Genomic DNA, 19,391 nt, shown 5'->3' with positions numbered 1-19,391 from the left:
CTCCCATAACTTGTAGCAATATTCAAAGCAAGGGTAGAAGGCAGGCAGCAGGCCCCTCTGAGGCTGTGAGGGCAGAAGCAGGCCAGATACCTCCACTTCCTCTCCCGTGGTGTACATCAGCTCCGTTACAATATCAATGGCGGCAGCCTCTCCACACAGATGGATTTCTTCCGCACAGAGTCCTGGAAGGGGACAGAGGAAGGATGGGTCAGAATGTAAATGGTACGAGCACCAACAGACCGAGACAGCCCAAAGGCTCCAGGCTCCCATGAAGCCCTCACCACAGCCCAGCCCTGATGCCACCAAACGAGGGGAGGGCGATGAAATACGAACCCAAGAGTGCTCTGGTCCAGGCCCATCCTCTAGCTGGGTCTTTAATCATCTGGATCTCATCAATGACGGCCACTTCATCTTAAAACAAGAAGCCATGGAGGTCAGTGTTCAGCAGGGCCTGGGAAACAGCATCGTCTCCCCCGGACAATGTCCCAAAGCCAAAGTACCCCCATCCCAACCACCCCTGCTCCTTTATCCCAGGAAGCCTTCAGCACTCTACTTTTCTCATCATTTGGGGTGGTGCACCTTTCTTCCTTCGTTTCTCTCCTTTTGTGTGTGTGTGTGTGTGGGGGGGGGGGGTAGTTGTTTCATCTCTAAGGGACTCAAAGCAATATGAAGTTTCCAGCAAGGCCGTTCTCTGCTGTCTCCAGGATGAGAGACAAATAAAGTGGCCAGCTCCCTGGGCTTGAAGGGAGTTATGATGATCCCTCACAAGATGAGGCCTGTGTGACTCTAGCCTGGGTGGGCAGTGCTGCCTTCAGAGCACACCAAGGAGGGAGTCTTGCCTAGAACTGGGCCCTCCCACCCTCCCCAGCACCAACTGCTCCCACTCATCCAAGTGGGGTTGGGGGCAGAGTCCATGCTCCCTGGCCCACTGCTCATGTCCTCTTCCCGCAAGCTGGCAGACTTCCAAGTCTCAAGTTCCTACCCTGGCAGTCTCACCAGAAATACTTCTTTCTTTAATAAAACAAGGGACATCTATCCAGCTTCGGAGCACTTTCAGGATTACAAAGCACTCTCCTCAGAGCAATCCAGTGGTAGATTTGTCAGTGCTGTTCTCCCAATATGTAAAGGGAGGCTGGCGGGTGAAGTCCCTTCCTGCAGTCACAGGACAAGCATGTGCCAGGGCCCAAGACTCTGCCCTCTGAGGTCAGAGGCCAAATGCAGAGCTCCTTCCAATTTACTAAGCCCAAACCCACCTACAGATCTGAGGGGGGTCTTTTATACCAACTACAGAAACCTAATGCTAGATTCAAGAGGATCCAAGGAGGAGAGAGTCACTCATACGTACAAGGGGCCGTGACAGTGCACATCTCAACAGTACAAGCAACATGGGCAGCTGGTTTTCCATTGGGGTCTGCAATCACTCGTTCTTCCCCCGTTACCAAGTCACATAACACACCCTATGAGAATAAAAAATTTTTTTGTGAATTTTTGCCTTAAAAATGCCAAGTTATTTTTTAAAATTATTAAACATATAAAGACTTTTCTCTAATGTGGTTAGATTTACCCTAATATTAACATCATGCAGTTGTTAAAACACTGGCAGGACCAGGGAGGGCTTAGAATGGATTTCCAAAGAAAATGTAGCTCCCCCAAGGTGAAAATTGTTTAGTAAACCCTGAGATAGAACTCAAGGGGCTAAATTCTCAAAAGTCCAGGATACACATGAAAAGCTGTCTCTGACTATGTGACTCCACCTCCCCTCAGAACTATACAGTAAGGAGGGAAGGAAGGAAGAAGAATTCTGAGGCTCATCTGATTCTTTTCAAACTGCAAAATGTTTCTCGAGAGAGACAAGGACAATATGAGTGATGGAAGAAAGGACCATAAACACACTGAGTCAGTCCATCCAACTGAGGCCATTATCACTGAGTAAAAGCAAGTTGCAGAAAGGCCTCCTCCTTTTTCAAACTGCCAATGGCACCCCCTGGACTTGCCCAAGGAACAACCCGCACCAGTACCTCTCTGACAAAAAGGGAGGGGAAGAGCTGCTAACATACTGACAGCATCATTACTCTTTTCGAAGATCTCGTGAGCCAGCAGTTTTAAAGGGCCACAATAAACTCCAGACTTGGCAGCCAAGTATCTCTGGATAGCATGATAAGTCTTCCCACTATTGGTAGGGCCAGCATGGAACACAATCTTCCGCCGGAGTGATCTGGCTTCTGGATACCTAAAAAAGAAGGAAGGAAAGCTGCTAAATTGTAGCAACGTTCAGCCCCGGCGCGGCAACCAAGATTGTCCTGGGAAAATTCCCCAAGTGAGGGTGAGGGCTCTGAACATTCCCCAAGTGGCTTCTTTGGAAAATGAGATTGTCGTAATCCTGCAAGCACGAGTTGCAACAAAAGTAGGTTTATCTTCTTGGCTTCTAATTAATAAAACCCAAGTAACCAACTAGCCAGTAAACAATCACCGATCGAGGTGCTAAATATACAAAAATAGAAAAACAAAAAAATCCTTGCCCCCAAGGAGCTTATACTCTAATAAGGGAGATGACAACATGCAGTTGGTGTCCATTCTAGACTCCCAATTCAGGGCCTTCACACACTGCTCTTGGGCTACCAGAGGGACTCACCTCAGAGTCAGCTAAACAAGGCTGCACTCACCGGTCCCCTGGACTCATCCTGCTGTCCCCTGTGCCATGTCTTTGCATTTACTGCTCCTGCTCCTGATGGGGGATCTAGGCTTTCCTGTCACCTCTATTTCTTAAATGGCCCAGATGTGCAGTTCCCTCCTTTATCAATTCTTTATTACCTCTTCCCTCACCACCTCCACCTGATAGAATTTCTCTTTAATCTACCAGGGGCTACATAGCACTTCACAGAACTACAAGAATTGTAGCCCTGGGTACTGCAGAGACAATCCAATTTGGACAAGACCCAACCCCCCTCCTTCAATGGACTTCACAGCCTGTTGGGAGGAGGGGGGTGGGGGAGGGAACACAGGCAAAAAGAGCCAAGTTTCTCAGGCTATTTTGCTTGGAGCTCTCCTTTGCAAGGATCACCCCTGTAAGGGAACATTCCATTATCTTATCATCTCCTCCAATAGATCATCTGGGAGAACACAAAGCAAGTCAGACCCTAGGGCCCCTTCCCTGGAGAAGAGTGCCTACTCTACTCCAACCCCCAGGCCCACTCTCTACTCCTCAGTCACAGCCCAGGACTCTTCAGTCTACGGAGCTCGGCATTAGACCCAGCCACTCACCCTGAGTCACCAACTACACCTGACTAGAAAGATGGGAGACCACAGTGCATATCAGCAGCCTTGTCTGCCACGGGTCCTGCATCCATTTCTTCCTATAAGGGCTAGCATTAGACTGTGAGCTCCTGGAAAGCAGAAACTGTCTCTCCTTCCCATTGTATCCCCAGCGCTTAGAGCAATGGTTGCCACATAGCCAATGATGAATATATGCCCACTCCTTCCCCAATTCATGCTGTGCTCCTTCAGGATGGATTAGTTCATTTTTGTGTTCCCAACACCTAAAATATAGGCTAAAAGGTTTGAGATTAAAGAGAAGCAGAGAGAGAGAAGTGTGAGTGAATGAGTGAGTGAGAGAGAGAGAGAGAATGTTAAGCCTTACTTTCTGTCCTAGTAATAACTGTAGGACAGAAGGGCAAGGGCTAGGCAAACAGGGGCCAAGTGACTTGCCCAGGGTCATACAGCTAGGAAGTGTCTAGGGCCAGATTTGAACTCAGGTCATCTCAACTTCAGGTCTGGCCCTCTATACACTGAGTCACCTAGCTGCCCCAGAAATAGGCTTTTGAACTGAAAAGAACACATTAGACTTCCTCTTAGAACAAGTTCCCAATGCCTAAAAATTTTTATAAATTCTACAGATTGGTTCTTCTTATAGGTTTGTGATTTTTTTTGTGAGACAATTACTAACTTGTGACTCTCAAGCCCATGACACCAGTTGATCCTTCACCCCTAGGACTAGAAATTCAACATTTCTGAGGAGCACATGAAACAACTGACCAGTTGGGTGGAAGCCGTAAGTCGCTGATTTTTCGGAGATCATCTTTACAGGCCAACATAGGGAACATCTGCTTTGCATGTCTCATGAAAAATGGGAAGAGATCATCAACGTGAGCTGTAGGACAAGACATGAGGTCAGCAAATGCAATGTGTTTCCTTCAAGGAAGCAAGGGTTGACTGACAGGTTATTCCTGACTATTCTAGTTGGGGAAAGGCTCCTAGGGTAGAAAGTCTAAGGATCTAAAGGACAATGGGCTCCTCAGACCCTTTCTTGGGGTCCTCTGTTGTTTATTCTCAGGCTGGCATTTGCCCAATGTATCCTCTTGGGTAAAGAACCTAAGAGGTTAGATTTACAGGGGATAAAAATAAAATTATGCAGTCTTAAATTATTAGGGAGATAGACACTATCAGAGAAAATCTAGGTTTACCTAACTAAAAATGCCAATGCAAATAAAGGCAAGTTTATCCAAGACTTTACAAATTAGCAGGAAGCTTCTATCATAAAGACAAATTAATTCCCCCATAAGAACCTGCTGCTCTGAGACTCAAGTCTGACCTATGTACCACCAAAAGATGATCTGGCTTTTCTCATACACTGGGAGCCAGGGAGGAAACAGGGTTCATAGAAATAGACTACCCCAAAGGTTGTCCTATCTCCGGATTCCTAATTTTATCTAAGACATGATGGGGCTTCCCCCCAAGCTGAGAATTTTTTAAATCTCTAGGACTCATAAGTCCAAATTCTAACCCACCAACTAAAGCATTGAACCAAGGAAGTTATTTCCACCTAGTCCAAAACAAATAGAACTCTTGGGAGAAAAATATCCAAGGAACAATAGGAAGGGGGAGAGTAAGAGGAGTGAAAGGCCAGCTCTGTGCAGAACTAATGCCACCTCCCACTCCATCCACTTGCCTGCACTGAAGCAGATATCATTCAGGGTGATGTGAATGTCCACGTCCAAGGACTGTGATTGCAAGATATAATTTCTAAAACTGATGAAAGCTTGGTGGAAGAGTCGGGCTGTGAAACATAGAAAAAACCAAAACAGAGAAGAGAACTTTTACATAAACAACAAGAGGAAGAAGCACCTTCATCCCTAGACAATTTCATCTGTGCTAAGTTTCTTAAAACAATAAAAATATGAAGCCACCTGAATCATCTCATACCTGCAGCTAAACAAAGGATGTTCCATGATAGAAAAAGAACTAGGTAACTGGAAAATTATTTCAGAACTACTCCCCAAATACAAATGAGATATGGCCAGATTAAAGGGCAGAGATGATCTGACAAACTGGCCTCCTCCAAATGGGCTTGAGTTCATTTCTCAAAAGAGAAGAAAACAGTGACAATCCCATTTTAAATAACACTACTTAAAAAGCAAAAATCAATTTTATAAATGAATTTGTTTTAAAAGGATAGGAAAATGAATGATGCTAATGATATTATGAGTTTTACTACAATTATGGTCACATTTTAATAGATTCTAAATCAATGCATTTATATGGGAAAAATAGCACTGAGCATCTTGAGTCCTATAATTAAGCAGATGAAGTTCTCAGTCCCTGTCCAGGTTCTCTCAAAACATTCTAACAAGGGATGACTTTTCTTAGAACATCCAATTTTTCTGAAATTATCTTTGTCCCAGCCAACTCCATAAAAATCAGAGTTTATAGTAGAAATATAGCCCTATTTATATTTCCCCTGGTTTATCTCAATCATGGCATCAGATAAAGTAAGTAATGGAAGGGACCTTAGAATCATGTAGTTCAGGGCTCACTCCTTTTACAAGAGAAGAAATTGAGTGGCAAAACCCACTAAATTTGAGTCAGCTAAATGCAGGAATTTGTTTTACTTGACTGTATAGGAGTTTAGCAGGTTTTGTTTTCCTTGCTTTTTCAATGGCAGGGAAAAGGAGTTGGGAAGAAGAAAATTCAGAACTCCAAAAATAAGATCAAATTGAATTTAAAAACAAAACACAAAAATCCTGAGTGCTCTGCTGTGATCACACCAGAGTCCTGGTTCCAAGGCCAGGCCTCTTCCCACTAACACATGCCAGTGGATCACATGGCTGAGTGTCAAGGTGACCTCCCCATTCTCTGCCACTTATTCAATCCCTCCCAGTGCAGGCTGCTCCAGGCCTCCTCCCCAGACAGAGCAGAGTAAGGCTTTACTCCATATCCCAGTAACAGTTGGGGGAGAGGGGGCTGTCTTACCGTCCAGGCCATAATCAGTGCCCAATTTCTGTATTTCTTTTCTCTTGTAAAATTTGTCTAAGACTTTCCTGACTTCAACTGTAAGAAAGATAAAAACATAGGTTCAATTTTATTATCTACCTTTTCACACATTTTCTTTGGGCTAAAGAGAAAAACTCAAATAAATAAGATTTCAGTGCCTCAGGGATTCCACTACCAGGCATCTGTCCCAAGGGAGCCCCTGATCAGAAAAAGCCCCTCAGAGCCACCAAAATATTTCTAGGAGTGGTAGCAAAGAACTAGAAACAAAGGAGGTGCCCTTTGATTGGGGAATGGCTGAAGAAACTGTAGTGTATGAGTGTTATGGATTTTACTGGGCTATAAACAATAAGGAAGATGATGAAGACAGGAGCAGGCAGGGAGCAGAAAGCAATACATATGAGGACTACAAGAATGTGAACAGAAAAAAAAACACCAGAAACAACAAGGAACAAGTAAAGCCTCAAAGAAAAGTCAGGAGAAGACCCCCTGGGGTGGGCTGAAACATTTCCCCCCAAACCCTGCCAAGTAACTGCACCCAAAGAACACAGAAACAAGAGCTGGGTGGTTAGAATGGGGCTCCCTTTCATGTAAGGCACATGAGTTGCTTAGATTCGTTATGAGAGAACTCAATCCTTAGCCCTCACCTAGGTCCTCAGTTGGGGTCTCTGGGCAGCAAGTACAGGGGGTTCAGTTTCCCAGTCACACAGAACTAGGTTCAAACAATGCTCCACTTCTAGACTCATTGCCTTCCTTAGAGTGTACAGGAAAGAGCCAAAGTAACCTAAAATTGCCTGGGAGTTTTTAGCCTATCATTAACATCTCGTTTACATAGCAATTTGATCTCCCCACCCCCACGGGGCAAACAGAGTGGACCATGGGTAAAGTGACATCAGTTCCCTGGAGACACAGGGTGACTGAACAAGAACCTCCATACACCCTTCCTCCCTGTACTCACCACACCTCTTTACCTTAATTACTAGCTACTGTTACTATATTCTCTTCCTCAAAATGGAGTCAGTTTGAGCCATCAATCAAGGCTTTGGATGAGACCCCATTAGCACTGTCTCTATCACGTCAGGCCTCAGAAAAAAGACTCCATTAGCATTAACCAAATCAACCCCTCCCTGTGAATGTATTGATAGGTTTTGTAGATTGTTTTCTTTCCCCCCCTAAAAAATTATTGGTCAAAATGCTCTCCACAAAAGAACTGCTAGACTGAATGCAAATCAAAGCATACTATTTTTCACATCAGTTTATCTTGGGGTTTGTTTTAGATGATTGTTCTCTTATAACAATGACCAATACAGAAGTATGTTTTGCACAATAACACACTATAACCCAGATCAAACAAGCTTACCATTTCCGGGAGAAGGGAGGGAGACAATTTGGACCTTGTAATTTCATAAAATGTATAGTGATAATTGTTATTACATGCAATTGGGAAAATAAAATATCCTTGAATTTTTAAAAGTATTTGTCCTATGAGATACACACGTATCAGTTTAGGGAAACTGAGCCAGTCCATCAACCAGTATTAAGTACCTCCTAAGGATGAGGAATGGGAGCTGGCCTCTGAGCTCCAGGATGGGGAATACTGGGAGAAACTCTGACAATAAAAATTCCAAAGTCATCAACAAATTCACTTAAAAAAGGAAATGGTGCAAAAATTATAAAACAAAAAAATACGATCATAAAGAGATACTTCCTTTTACTCTTTTGCAAAGGGCTTGAGTAGTCCAGAAGTATGGGACATTGTGTGTGTGCGCATATATATATATATATATATATATAATTTAAAAGTATTCATTGTTTTGCTAATTATTTTATTAGTTTTTTCTCCCTTTAAAAAAGATTCTATCATCTGAGATGGGTCTTTGAGAAGGGGAAAAGAGGAATAACAAGGGGAAATTCTGGTAATGTAATGGGCAATGTGGGAATTTGCTTTGCTAGCCGATTGTGAGAACTTTAAAATTTTTTCATTTGAGATAACAGATAATGCTTGTAAATTTTTAAAAATAGTTTAGGTGATATAAAATGGCATAACAATAATTTACTTTTTTTAAGACATGGTAAGAAAAAGTCAAGTAATATGATCTCGATCCTGAACCAAAGATTGTATTCTACTCTGCCAGAATAAACCTATGTACTCCTAATTCCCAATGAAATTCTCTTCCCCAAATACATCACAAGCACTGCAGCCTCCTAAATTTAAAAATTGCTCTCTTTTACAGATAAGATTTACAAAGTGTTTCTAATATATTATGCCCTTTAAAGTATTGCCAAAAAGGTTTAAAGTGGTCTTAGTGAATGAATCAGCGCTCCTGCTCTGAAAACTTCTTCCCCATCCTAGAGCTCAGAAGCCATCTGCCAACATGCTGGCTGATGGGACTGGCTCAGGCAGCCTCCCTAAGCTGAGGAGCACCACAAAGCAAGGAAATGAAGGCTCTATTTCAGTACTCTGATGGGTCACTCAGGTGCCTGAGTCTCCCTTCCTTCCTCCCTCACCTGAGGGATGAGAGGCCCAGTGGCTTGCCTAAGGTCACAGGGTTCATTACAAACCCAAGGCTGACTCCAAATGCACTGATCCTCTCACCGCCTCTCCCAAGGTTTAGTAATTACTAGATGAAGATGGTGGGTTTCAGAGGGGGAACCAATCCTTCCCTGGTTACAATAGCCACAAAGGAGCACTGTCCCTTTAAGTCCAAGCTCAGCTCTGGGCCTTCTGGGCTCCCATCAGAATCAAACCTTCACGGCTCATCCCCTTATTACATTATTTGTTAGAGGACAGAGTTTAGCATCTAAAACTTCCCATTCAGGTCCCCAATCCAAGGGGATTCGGTGACTAGTACTCCCCTCACCAACATACAGATTACAACTCCATAGAGTGAGTTGCTACAGCCCAAAAAGACCACCCAAGGGCTGACCGTTTGGTGATACACTTCTGAGATGACATCAAGTTCATCTTCTCAGACACCAGCTCCAAACCTTGCTCCCTCCTCTGCCCTACTTACTACATCCCCTTCCACTGGACCTCAGACTCAGTCCCTGGAACCACCTTGGACTCATCATGCCCAAAAGGGTGGCCTATGGTCTCTGTCAGTAAAGCGCTAAGAGTTTTCAAGGAAAGCAAATGAATGCAAAAGTAGCATCATATATCACTTTTCTTATTGGCAAAAGGGGGGTGGAGAGAGATCAACACTTCAGTCGTCCTAAACTCTTGGCCACTAGAGGCTGAGAATGCAACTTTGTCACCAGTGACCCCATGCCATCCAACCAGGGGGGCCTCTTCCTCGGAATGACTGGGTTCCTCCCAGACCCTCCATTTTAAGGAAGATGTCTGGGCCAGCTCTATCTTCATTCCTCTCTAGGGGCACTCTTGATTCTCTAGGATTTCTTCACCATGCCCCTGGCTAACCCCCCCCCCCCCATCCAATGAAGTTGTCTTTCTGCTTGTACTTATCTTCCCAGGACTTCACAGAGAGAGAACCTGGCACATAGTAAGCACTTAATACTTATTAAAATGTGACCACGAGTAATTTGCCAATCATAAAACAACAAAAGAAGCTAAAATACTCTTAAGGCTCCTCAAGCTTCTGAAGAGAGACTCCAAGAGGGCTCCCATCCACTAGAGGATGCTAAAACAAATTATGGAATATCAAGGTAAGGCAGGCTTTTTAGAGTTTGTTCTTTTTGTTTAGTTGAAGAGATGAGAGAAAAATAAATGTTTTAACTAAAAATTTAAAAATGACTTGTGAAAAGTTTTTACACAAGAACATTGCCCTTTCTCAGACTCAAACATAACCAAGCTGAAGAGGGATCTGACTCCAAATGAAAGCCACGAGGCAATTTTTAGCCTTTGAGGTAGTGTCAACTGATCTAAGCCTAAGACTTAGCTGGTGCCTTCCAAGGACGCTAATATCAACCAGGAGCTTAACTCTGCTCTGGCTCTTTCCTCTCCTAACAGAGGCTTTTTGTTCTTCAAAAATGCTAGAGAGAGAGAGAGACTTAGCCTTGTTTCTTCATGCCCAAGGTCACTACCCCAGCTGACAATATTTCCTGACAACATCGACCCACTTATTACAAGGAAGGCATATATTATCCAGTTCTCTTCCCACTAAAACCCTTCCCAGCATCTTTCAAGCTACAAGACAAACTAATCTTCCTACAATACTACTCTGAATGGATCCAGAATCAATCAAGAATCTGTCTATGGTGACTTCCATTTCCTCAAGTTAGAAAGTCCCTGTTTAGCCCCCCACCGTATCCCTATCCAGTCTGTCTGCTTAGCCTAACCTATCCTGGGAATGCTCTCCTTTCCCTCCACTACCTTCTCTAGGATTGGTCTTCAGGGCCCACTTTTTCTTCACTCAGGAACCATTTCTAGCCCACAGATGCTCACTCTTTCCTAATTCCTTCAACCACCAGTCAGCAGCCATGCAGAGAATTTACCTGTTCCCTAAGCATTTTGTGGAGGTAAGTTTTCTCATCTCTTGCTAGTGGAATATCACAGCTGAAGGGTCAATTACTTTTACTTATCAAGTGGGAATCATTGAAGAGAAAAGAGGGAGGCTGATGACTGACACCTCTGAATGTAGGTCAAAGAGCTCTAACTTCTTGACATTTGCTTGCTCTCCACACTGGGATTAATATTTTTTAGAGACATGCAATGGATGCTTTGCTAAATTTTAAAACCTTCATTGACAACTGGACAGGAGTTTTGGTTTGATAATGGGACTCCTAAGCATTATATTTTGAGGAAGAGAGAAATGTTAGCACAAAACACACACACACACACACACACACACACACACACACACACACACACAACACAACACACAAAGGTACACATATACTGTTGCTGTTTTCAACAATGTTAATTAAAAATGAAGCTTTGTTTCACTGTTCATATTCAAATGACCTAAATCTTGGCTATAATCACCACTCATTTCTCCCTTCTTCTCTACATTTTAATAACAAGTGATTAATTCAGACAGCCTCTGGATGGATAGCCCCAACCCAAACAAGATCACATGTCAAGACTATTAACTAATTATTAATCCTCCTAATGCTGACTTCATTTGGGACTATGGATGTCAGTTCACAATCCATCATTCTGGGGAAGATTTCTTGATTTAAGTGGCCAAAGAACCACAAAAATAACTCATTGTGACTTAAATGAGTACTTCACTAAGTCATCAACAAGGTTTATACTAGTGTGGGGAAGGTGGAGGGGGGTGCGCACTCGATCGAGCTCCAAGTATGTACTGTGCCCAAATGGGAAGTGATCTCAGAGCAAAGAAAGGCCTCCTATAAGGAAGGATTTAAGATGAGGTTTGGGAATGCCATGGGAGACACAAGAACTGGACAAAACTGAGGCTTACAGCTGGGAGCACAACCCTTTGGTTCACTGGAAATTCCTTTGCCTTTATTTATTCCTGTGTATATCTGTGTCACCAGCAGAATGTGGGCTCCTGGAAGGCAGGGTGTAGGGCAGCAAAAGACAGTTTAATAAGTTAACAAACTTTCTGATTCTTTTTATTGACCCTAGAACTGGTATAGTGGCAAGAGAACCTGGGTTCAAGCCCCAGTCCCAGCCCCAGCCCAGCCCACCACCATATGTCAAGTGAGAGAAAACCATTTCTAGTCTGGCCTGGGATGTTTGACCAGATGGCATCAGAATCTGTGGTTCTGATCTATACAATAAGGCAGAGAAAGTTCTTGCAGAAATTACATGAAGTCTACATTAGAACCCTCAATGCTAGAGCCTTCCTTCTGAGATTCCCTCCAGTTAACCTTATAGGGATCTTGTTGGCAACTGCTGTTTGCATGCTGCCAGTCCCCAGCAGACTGTGAGGTCCTGGAGGGCAGGGGCTGCCTCTCACAGTCTCTGTCTCTTAGTACAGTGCTGGGCACACAGAAAGTATTTAATAAATGCTCTTCTTAAGCCAGTAAGTCCTGGCTTTGTGACACTCCTAGTAAACATCACTGGTGGTCCTCTGCTACTACAGGAGAGGGTGAGCTTCCTCCTGGGGGATAGAAGTGAAGGTAGCACTAGGTCTAAGGAGAGTGGTCAGGGCTTTATGCTTTCTTAAAAGGGGTAAAAAGGCATCAGTTTATAACAATAAAACCTTGGTGTTCTACTGCTGTGACATGCACTAAGACATCTAGGTGGAATTAGGGCAATTGGTGAAGAACAGCACACAAGGACTCTGGGTCATATGAGGGAGAGAGGGAGGGAGGGAGGGAGGGAGGGAGGGAAGGAGGGAAAGAAGGAGGGAGGGAGGGAGGGAGGGAGGGAAGGAGGGAAGGAGGGAAGGAGGGAAGGAAGGAAGGAAGGAAGGAAGGAAGGAAGGAAGGAAGGAAGGAAGGAAGGAAGGAAGGAAGGAAGGAAGGAAGGAAGGAAGGAAGGAAGGAAGGAAGGAAGGAAGGAAGGAAGGAAGGAAGGAAGGAAGGAAGGAAGGAAGGAAGGAAGGAAGGAAGGAAGGAAGGAAGGAAGGAAGGAAGGAAGGAAGGAAGGAAGGAAGGAAGGAAGGAAGGAAGGAAGGAAGGAAGGAAGGAAGGAAGGAAGGAAGGAAGGAAGGAAGGAAGGAAGGAAGGAAGGAAGGAAGGAAGGAAGGAAGGAAGGAAGGACCCCTTACTTAACACTCAGTAAGTCACTAGGTAAGAGAGCTCCCAAAACCCCCAAGCACTGCCCCTCCCTTGGGCAGTGCTGGGTAAATTGAGAGGCTGTGATTGGTTCCCATAAAGTAGGAGAGTAGGAAGTGATGTGGAAAAAGGGGTATAAAAGGTGAGACTGAATGACAAGATTCACTCTGCTTCCTTGGTGCTTTGGGCCAGGAGACCCTCTATCTCTGTTGGTGCTATCAGTAGGACACTCTTCAGCATGAGTTACTAGTGAGATTCTCGGAGGTCTTAGACTCCTGTGCACTGAAGGCTCTCGGCAGTTTTTCAGCACCTCCTGGCTCTTCCAATTCCAGCTTCCAAAATCAGCTTCCTAATTAGGACTTGGATTCTGGTAAGACTCGCTTCTGGATCTGCATTTGCAGTCTAGGATTAGGGTATTTATAGGTAGGTGATTTTTTCCCCTACCTCTTTCCTATATTTCATAATTCTACCCAGTTGTAAATAAAAGCTAACAGTTTTTCTGACTTATGGATTAATATTTTATAAATGGAGACCACAATCTTACTTTTATAACTCTCATATTTAGTCAAACCTAATCTTAAATATTACACAGTGAAACTGTAGACACACAAAATACTGGGTTAAGGCCCAGCTACATTTCCAGAGTTGAGCTGAGCCTTACAGAGTCTTGTGGAAGTAAGATGCAGCAAGAGGGACAAGGAGACAGAGGCCAAGGACATGCCCTAGGAGGATGGAGCAATGTGCTGGGCAGCCCAAGAAGTTGGAGAAAAGGACACATGTACAAAGGCATTCATGGCAGTTCTTTTTGTGACCAAGAACTCCCAAGGGGGTCCATGTGAAAAGATGGAATCAGAGAAATCTGGGAAGACTTGTTTGAACTGATGAAGAGAAAAACGAGCAGAATCAAGACATCGAATGATAAAAGGAAAACAAAGGACCAAGGAAGCAAACAGAGGCTCACTCTCTCCAGAGGTGAGCTACAGAAAGAGGCAAGACCAATAATGGAATGTTTTGTCTGCCTATGAACATTTGGTTTGGTTTTTCTGCTTGCTCAACTGGAAGGAGGTCAGGTGGGAGAGAAACTGATACTTGTCAAACAGAAAAGTTTTTAAAAAGCAATGGGCAGTTATGCCCAAAGGGCTTTAAAAGAATGTGTACCTTTTGATCTAGCAACACCACTACTAGGTTTATATCCCAAAGAGGTTTTTTAAAAATGGGGATAGACCTATCTATACAAAAATATTTATAGCTGCATTTTTTGAAGTGGCAAAAAAATGAAAAAATGAGGGAATGTCCCTCAATTGGGGAGTGGCTGAACAAATTGTGATTTTATCATGGTGATAAAATACTATTGTGCTATAAATGATGAACTGGATGATTTCTTTAAGAACTAGAAAGACCTATGTGAATTGATAAGGAGTGAAATAAGGAGAACATTATACACAGTAAATGAAATATTGTGGGATGAACAAATTTAATAGACTTTGCTAAGCCAGGACAATCCTGTGGGACTTATGAGAAAGAATGCTATCCATATGAAGAGAAAGAACTGTGTGAGTAGAAATCCAGAAAAAAAAAAAAACCATGATTTATCCCTTGTTTATTTGGGTATATGATTTAGGATTTTGGTCTTATACGATTACTCTCTTATAAAAATGAATTTTTTTAAAAAACAAGTTTTGAGTGACAATACATGTATAACCCAGTGGAATTGCTTGTCAACTCCAGGAGGGGAGAGGGAGACAATATGAATCATGTAACTTTGGAAAACTTATGTGAAATTTGTCACTGGAATAAAATAAAGGTGGCGGGGGGGGGGGGGGGGGGGGGGGATGACAAGCAAGTAAGTGGCTCAGTGGATAGAGCCAAACTTGTAATTGAAAGGTTCTGGGTTTGAATAAGGTCTCAGATACTTCCTAGTTGTGTGACCCTGGGCAAGACACTTAACCCCAATGGCTTAGCTAAGCCCTTACTGTTCACCTGCCTTGGAACAGATACATGGTATCTATTCTGAGACTTGAAGGTAAGGGCTAAAAAAGTAAAGAGAAAAGTTTACTTGTCACAGATCAAGAGCTCAGAAGAGACTTGAGATCACCAAATCCAACCTCTTCATTTTATGGAAGAAGCGAAGCCCATGTGCCCACTGCTGCATTGGAACTCCAGCCCCTTGACTCTATAATATGATGCCTCCTTTTCCTCTCTCTTTCTCCCCCAATCAAAAGCCAAACTTCTCTTCTGTCTTTACTAACTGGTCTCTCTCCTCTTCCTTCAGTCCTTTATGCTCACAACTGCTAAAGGGATCTTCCTCAAGCACAGACATGACCTGAGTCACCTCCCCACTGAAATTCCAGGAACTTCCTATCAGTCAACACTAAATACATAGTGCAAACCAGCATGGTGGTACTGGTGCTAGGACTAAGCAATGAGGATACAAAGAGGCACAAGACAGTCCCTGCACTCAAGGAGCTCCCAGTCTACTATGTGCAAACCAACCGACCCAAACAAGCCCTATGCAGCCAGACAGACAGAAACACTCAGCAGAGGAAGCACCAAAGTGAAGAGGGGGCTAAGAAGGGCTTCCCGTGGAGAACCAGGGACTTTAGTCTGTAATCAGAGTGGAGGAGGGAGACTGATCCAGGTGTGGGGAGCAGCCAGAGACAATGCCCTCGGTTGTAGGTAGAAGTGCCCAGTGAGCTATTAGAATCCTCCTCTTCCTTTCCCCATTCTCTCTTCCTATCCTCACTCTGAGGTCTCATTCCTGGATTCCACCGGGCTGACTTTCCCATGTCCCCATGCCTTTGCACTGGCCAGGAGCCCCTACATGCCTAAGAGGCCATCCCTGCACTCTTCCCTCAGCCTCAGAGCATACTTCCTCCCAGAGGCGGCTCAAACACACCCATACACGAAGCCTTCCCTGACTCCTCTTACTTCTTATGCCCTTTTCTCTCGAGTATTTAATGGCTTTGTAACAATTTGTATGTACTCTTGTTCTACTGATTCCTAAACCTGTATGTCCCTGCTGTCTTTCCATTAGAATGTAAGCTGGTGGAGAGGGGGAAGTCACTTGGTTCACTGCATTCATATCCTTTACATAGTAGGCACTTAAATACTTGCTGATCTTAGCACTGGTTAAGAGATGAAAACTGGGGCTTAGGCTTGGGGGATACCAAATACAAGAACAGGAAAATCCAAAATGCAGCTAACTACTGTGAAGGGGAGGGAAGGCAACTCTGGGGTCACCCAGCTGCTGTCCCTACACAACAAGGTCTCCTCAGATAAGCAGGAAATGCCTGTGCTGGCAGAATCAAGGTCTAGGAAACAATTCTCTTGTCAGTTCCTAGTTTTGTCTCTTAGTATCATCTACTGTCACCTCACTTCATCCAATTACCTGATTCCCTCAGCATCTCATGTTCTTCTGGCCAGAAGATCCTAATCACCTTCCTAAATGAAGAAACAAAGGTTGCTACAAAATAAAATCATCACCTAAAGTAGGAGCCTGCCCCCAAGTCCCCGGCATCACTGGTTTGTCTACCTAAGGGGACACACTGCCATCTATCTACTGAAGCTTCTCTTTAGGCCTCCTAGTTAAGAAAAATACAGCTTCTTCAGGGTAGGATCCCATTATCCTAAGGACCTCCATCCTCCAATAACACATTTTCTGATTTACAGCTAGATAAGAACTCAGCACCAATCCAGGGAAGGCTTTCAACACCCCAGACCCATGTATTAAGAGGTGGCTAAATGGTGCAATAATACAGATTACTGGTCTTGGAATTAAAATCTGAGTGCATGGGGGCAGCTGGGTGGCTCAGTGGATTGAGTCAGGCCCAGAGATGGGAGGTCATGGGTTCAAATATGGATTCAGACACTTCCTAGCTGTGACCCTGGGCAAGTCACTTGATCCCCATGGCCTAGCCCTTACCAAGCTCTTCAGCCTTGGAACCAATATACAGAATTGATTCTAAGACAGAAGGTAAGGTTGTTTTTTTCCCCCTCTAATAAATAAATAAAATAAAATCTGAGTACATGTCCTGCCTCAGACACTTACTAGCTGTTGTAACCCCAAGAAAATAATTTATCTTTTGTCAGCCTGTTTCCTCGTCTATAAAAGATAAATCACCCACCTCAAAGCAGGGTTGGGATACTTAAAAGCACTTTGCAAATCTTAAAGCACTATGAAAATGTTAGCAATTATTATTGTTAAGAGCTACTTTAATAAAATGGCAAAAGGATTGAATTTGGAGTCACAAGCCCAGGGCTCAAATCTCATTATTGCCAACCCTGTGACTTGGACCAGCAAGCTAGGCCTTTTCTCAACTTTCTCATCTATAAAATGAAAGAAATGGACTCAATGACCTTTAAGACCCTTTCTAGATATAAAACCTGAGACTATCCTAGGGTCATGCCTTTTAGCCTTAAGAAATTGGGGGGTTGGGGAAGCAGGAAGGACCTAGAGAAACCCAGTCTCAAGTCTACTTCTATCACGATTTCCTAAATCTCATTTAAAAAGTCTTTGTAAATCTTTTTTTAAAAACCTAAAAAGCAAAAACACAAGCACACCCCCATATCTTCTGTCTAAGAATTAAAACTGATTCCAAAGCAGAAGTGTGATAAGCAGGCAATGAGGGTTAAGTGACTTGCCCAGGTCAACCCAGTTGGGAAGTGTTGGGGTCAGATTTGAGCCCAGGACCTCCTGTCTCTAGGCTTGCCTCTCTATCCACCGAGCCACTTAGTTGCCCTGATAAATCACTTTTAATACAAGTGGTTATAATTTCCATTTTACATAGGAGGGAACTGAGGTTCTAGAAGAGCTATAGGTGACCTGAGTACACCTAGAGGCAGCACAACTTCTGAGTTGGCAGTATTTAAACCTGGTAGGAAGACAGAAGAGGTGCTGGCTGGAAGCCCAATCTTGCCAGGGTGGCTCCTTCTCTAAAAAATTCAGTTTCTCAAGGCTCACCCAAGATCTCTCATACAGTGGGCTCAAGCCCAAGGTCAGACCCCGATCTTCTCCCTCCAAATACGGAGATTCTGCCACCATACAGAGGTGAGGTGGGGAGCGGGGACCTTCACTCTTGAGTTGAGGGCAGGGAGAGGGGCAGTGCCTCGCTCCTCCCCATCCTCCGTAATGGGCAGTCTCTCTCATCCGGGCAGGGACCCTGCTTGGCTGCATTTTGTTTCCTTGGGTAGACTCAACAAACTTCTATTAAGCACCTGCAGTGTGCAAAAGGCACCACGAAAACTGAAAAACCTAGACAGGCCTTGCTCACGGGGAGCGCCCAGTCTGATGGGCAGAGTCCGGGCGAGCAGCCGTCAAAGAGCCTCGCTAACATAAGGCGCTTAGTGGTTTGCTCCTTGCAAGTGGTAAGTGGGGGCCTCCCTCGAGGAACAGGTCGGTAAACTGAGATTCTAAAAGGCGGTCGGGGAGGGAGGCTCGGTGTCAGGAGCCCTGGGTCTACGGGCTCTAGGAGGAGAAGGAACCCGAACGTTCTGGTGCTACAGACAAGGAAACTGAGGCACAGGGCGGGGTACGCAGACTCACCTTTGTTGAGCGGCCTCGTAAGCTCAGCTCCCACGTCGCCCGCGGCGTTGGGTCCGAGGGGCTTCACGGGCAGCGGGACATAGAGGGACGTATTCGGAGCCTTGGTACCGCCGGAGGACGAGGAGGAAGAAGATGAGGAAGAGGAGGACCAGGCCTGCCCCAGTGCCCGAAGCCTCGGATCCCGGCCCGAACGCAGCGCGGCGCCCAACCGGGCCGGAAGCCGGGCCCAGCGAAAAGCGCACCAGGGTAGCGACATGGGAACAGGACCACGAACGGCGCCCCGCAGCCCGGGCGGGCGCGCGCGCGTAACTATGACGCAATTCGCCACGTCCGGTCCGAGAAGGACCCCGCTCGAGCCGGGGCTACCTAGGAAATGCCTTACACCAATTGGAGTTAAAAGCTCCACTGGAGCTGTTTCTGCTCAACAAATGAGGAACTCCTGGGCCAGATACGTCCAGAGAAGATGCTTTCTTTATATTCTTTAAGGTCCAGCTCTAAAGCGGGGGCCCTTCAGAAAGGAAACTAATCAGGCGTTTCCGGGGACCTAAGAGGATACTGGGATTAGCCTTCAGATTTCCGACCACAGAGCTCCCGGGATTGGAGGGTCGTGTCACGTGGCTCAGGGGGGTACACGTGCTAGGGCGCACATGGGGAGCAAGGACAGGTGGTCAGAATGGAGCCAGAGGCAACCTTCAGTCTGGTGGCAGAGCAAAAGGGAAGGGCTACCTGTATCCGCCCTTCACTGTGACCTTGACCTTACTTCTCCCTTGGGACCTCTTCGCTGCCATGTAAATAACGAAAACGGCAGCTTCCCACCCCCTCGCCTGCCTCTGGGGGGGCCTTGGGTTCCCCTGGAGGAGACCGAGGGCCCGGAAGTGTAACCCTTATAACAAAAGGGCAGAATGGGGATTTCAATCACATATTAGAGATTGGCAAG

The 19,391-nt window shown here is 44.9% G+C and overlaps 1 protein-coding gene across 3 annotated transcripts in view; it reads right to left on the bottom strand.

Moving 5' to 3' along the window:
• SUPV3L1 (Suv3 like RNA helicase) overlaps positions 1–18,995 on the bottom strand; it is a 28,093-nt gene extending 9,098 nt beyond the window's left edge. The window contains exons 1-9 of one of the 3 annotated variants that reach the window (XM_016427081.2): positions 18,455–18,577; positions 16,301–16,353; positions 6,247–6,324; positions 4,946–5,053; positions 4,033–4,147; positions 2,062–2,230; positions 1,346–1,457; positions 334–411; positions 91–182 (exon numbers count right to left, since the gene is read on the bottom strand). In XM_016427081.2, the coding sequence (XP_016282567.1) occupies positions 91–182; positions 334–411; positions 1,346–1,457; positions 2,062–2,230; positions 4,033–4,147; positions 4,946–5,053; positions 6,247–6,324; positions 16,301–16,316 (768 nt within the window). In that variant the 5' untranslated portion in view covers positions 16,317–16,353; positions 18,455–18,577. Of the gene's footprint in view, positions 1–90; positions 183–333; positions 412–1,345; positions 1,458–2,061; positions 2,231–4,032; positions 4,148–4,945; positions 5,054–6,246; positions 6,325–16,300; positions 16,354–18,454 lie in introns of those variants that run through there. The other 2 variants (XM_001380587.4, XM_056796377.1) reach the window with 2 other exon arrangements.
• Between the last annotated feature and the right edge of the window lie 396 nt (positions 18,996–19,391).

Source organism: Monodelphis domestica, chromosome 1, assembly GCF_027887165.1.
Source record: "Monodelphis domestica isolate mMonDom1 chromosome 1, mMonDom1.pri, whole genome shotgun sequence".
Taxonomy (NCBI): Eukaryota; Metazoa; Chordata; class Mammalia; order Didelphimorphia; family Didelphidae; genus Monodelphis; species Monodelphis domestica.
This window is presented reverse-complemented; position numbering and strand designations above follow the sequence as displayed.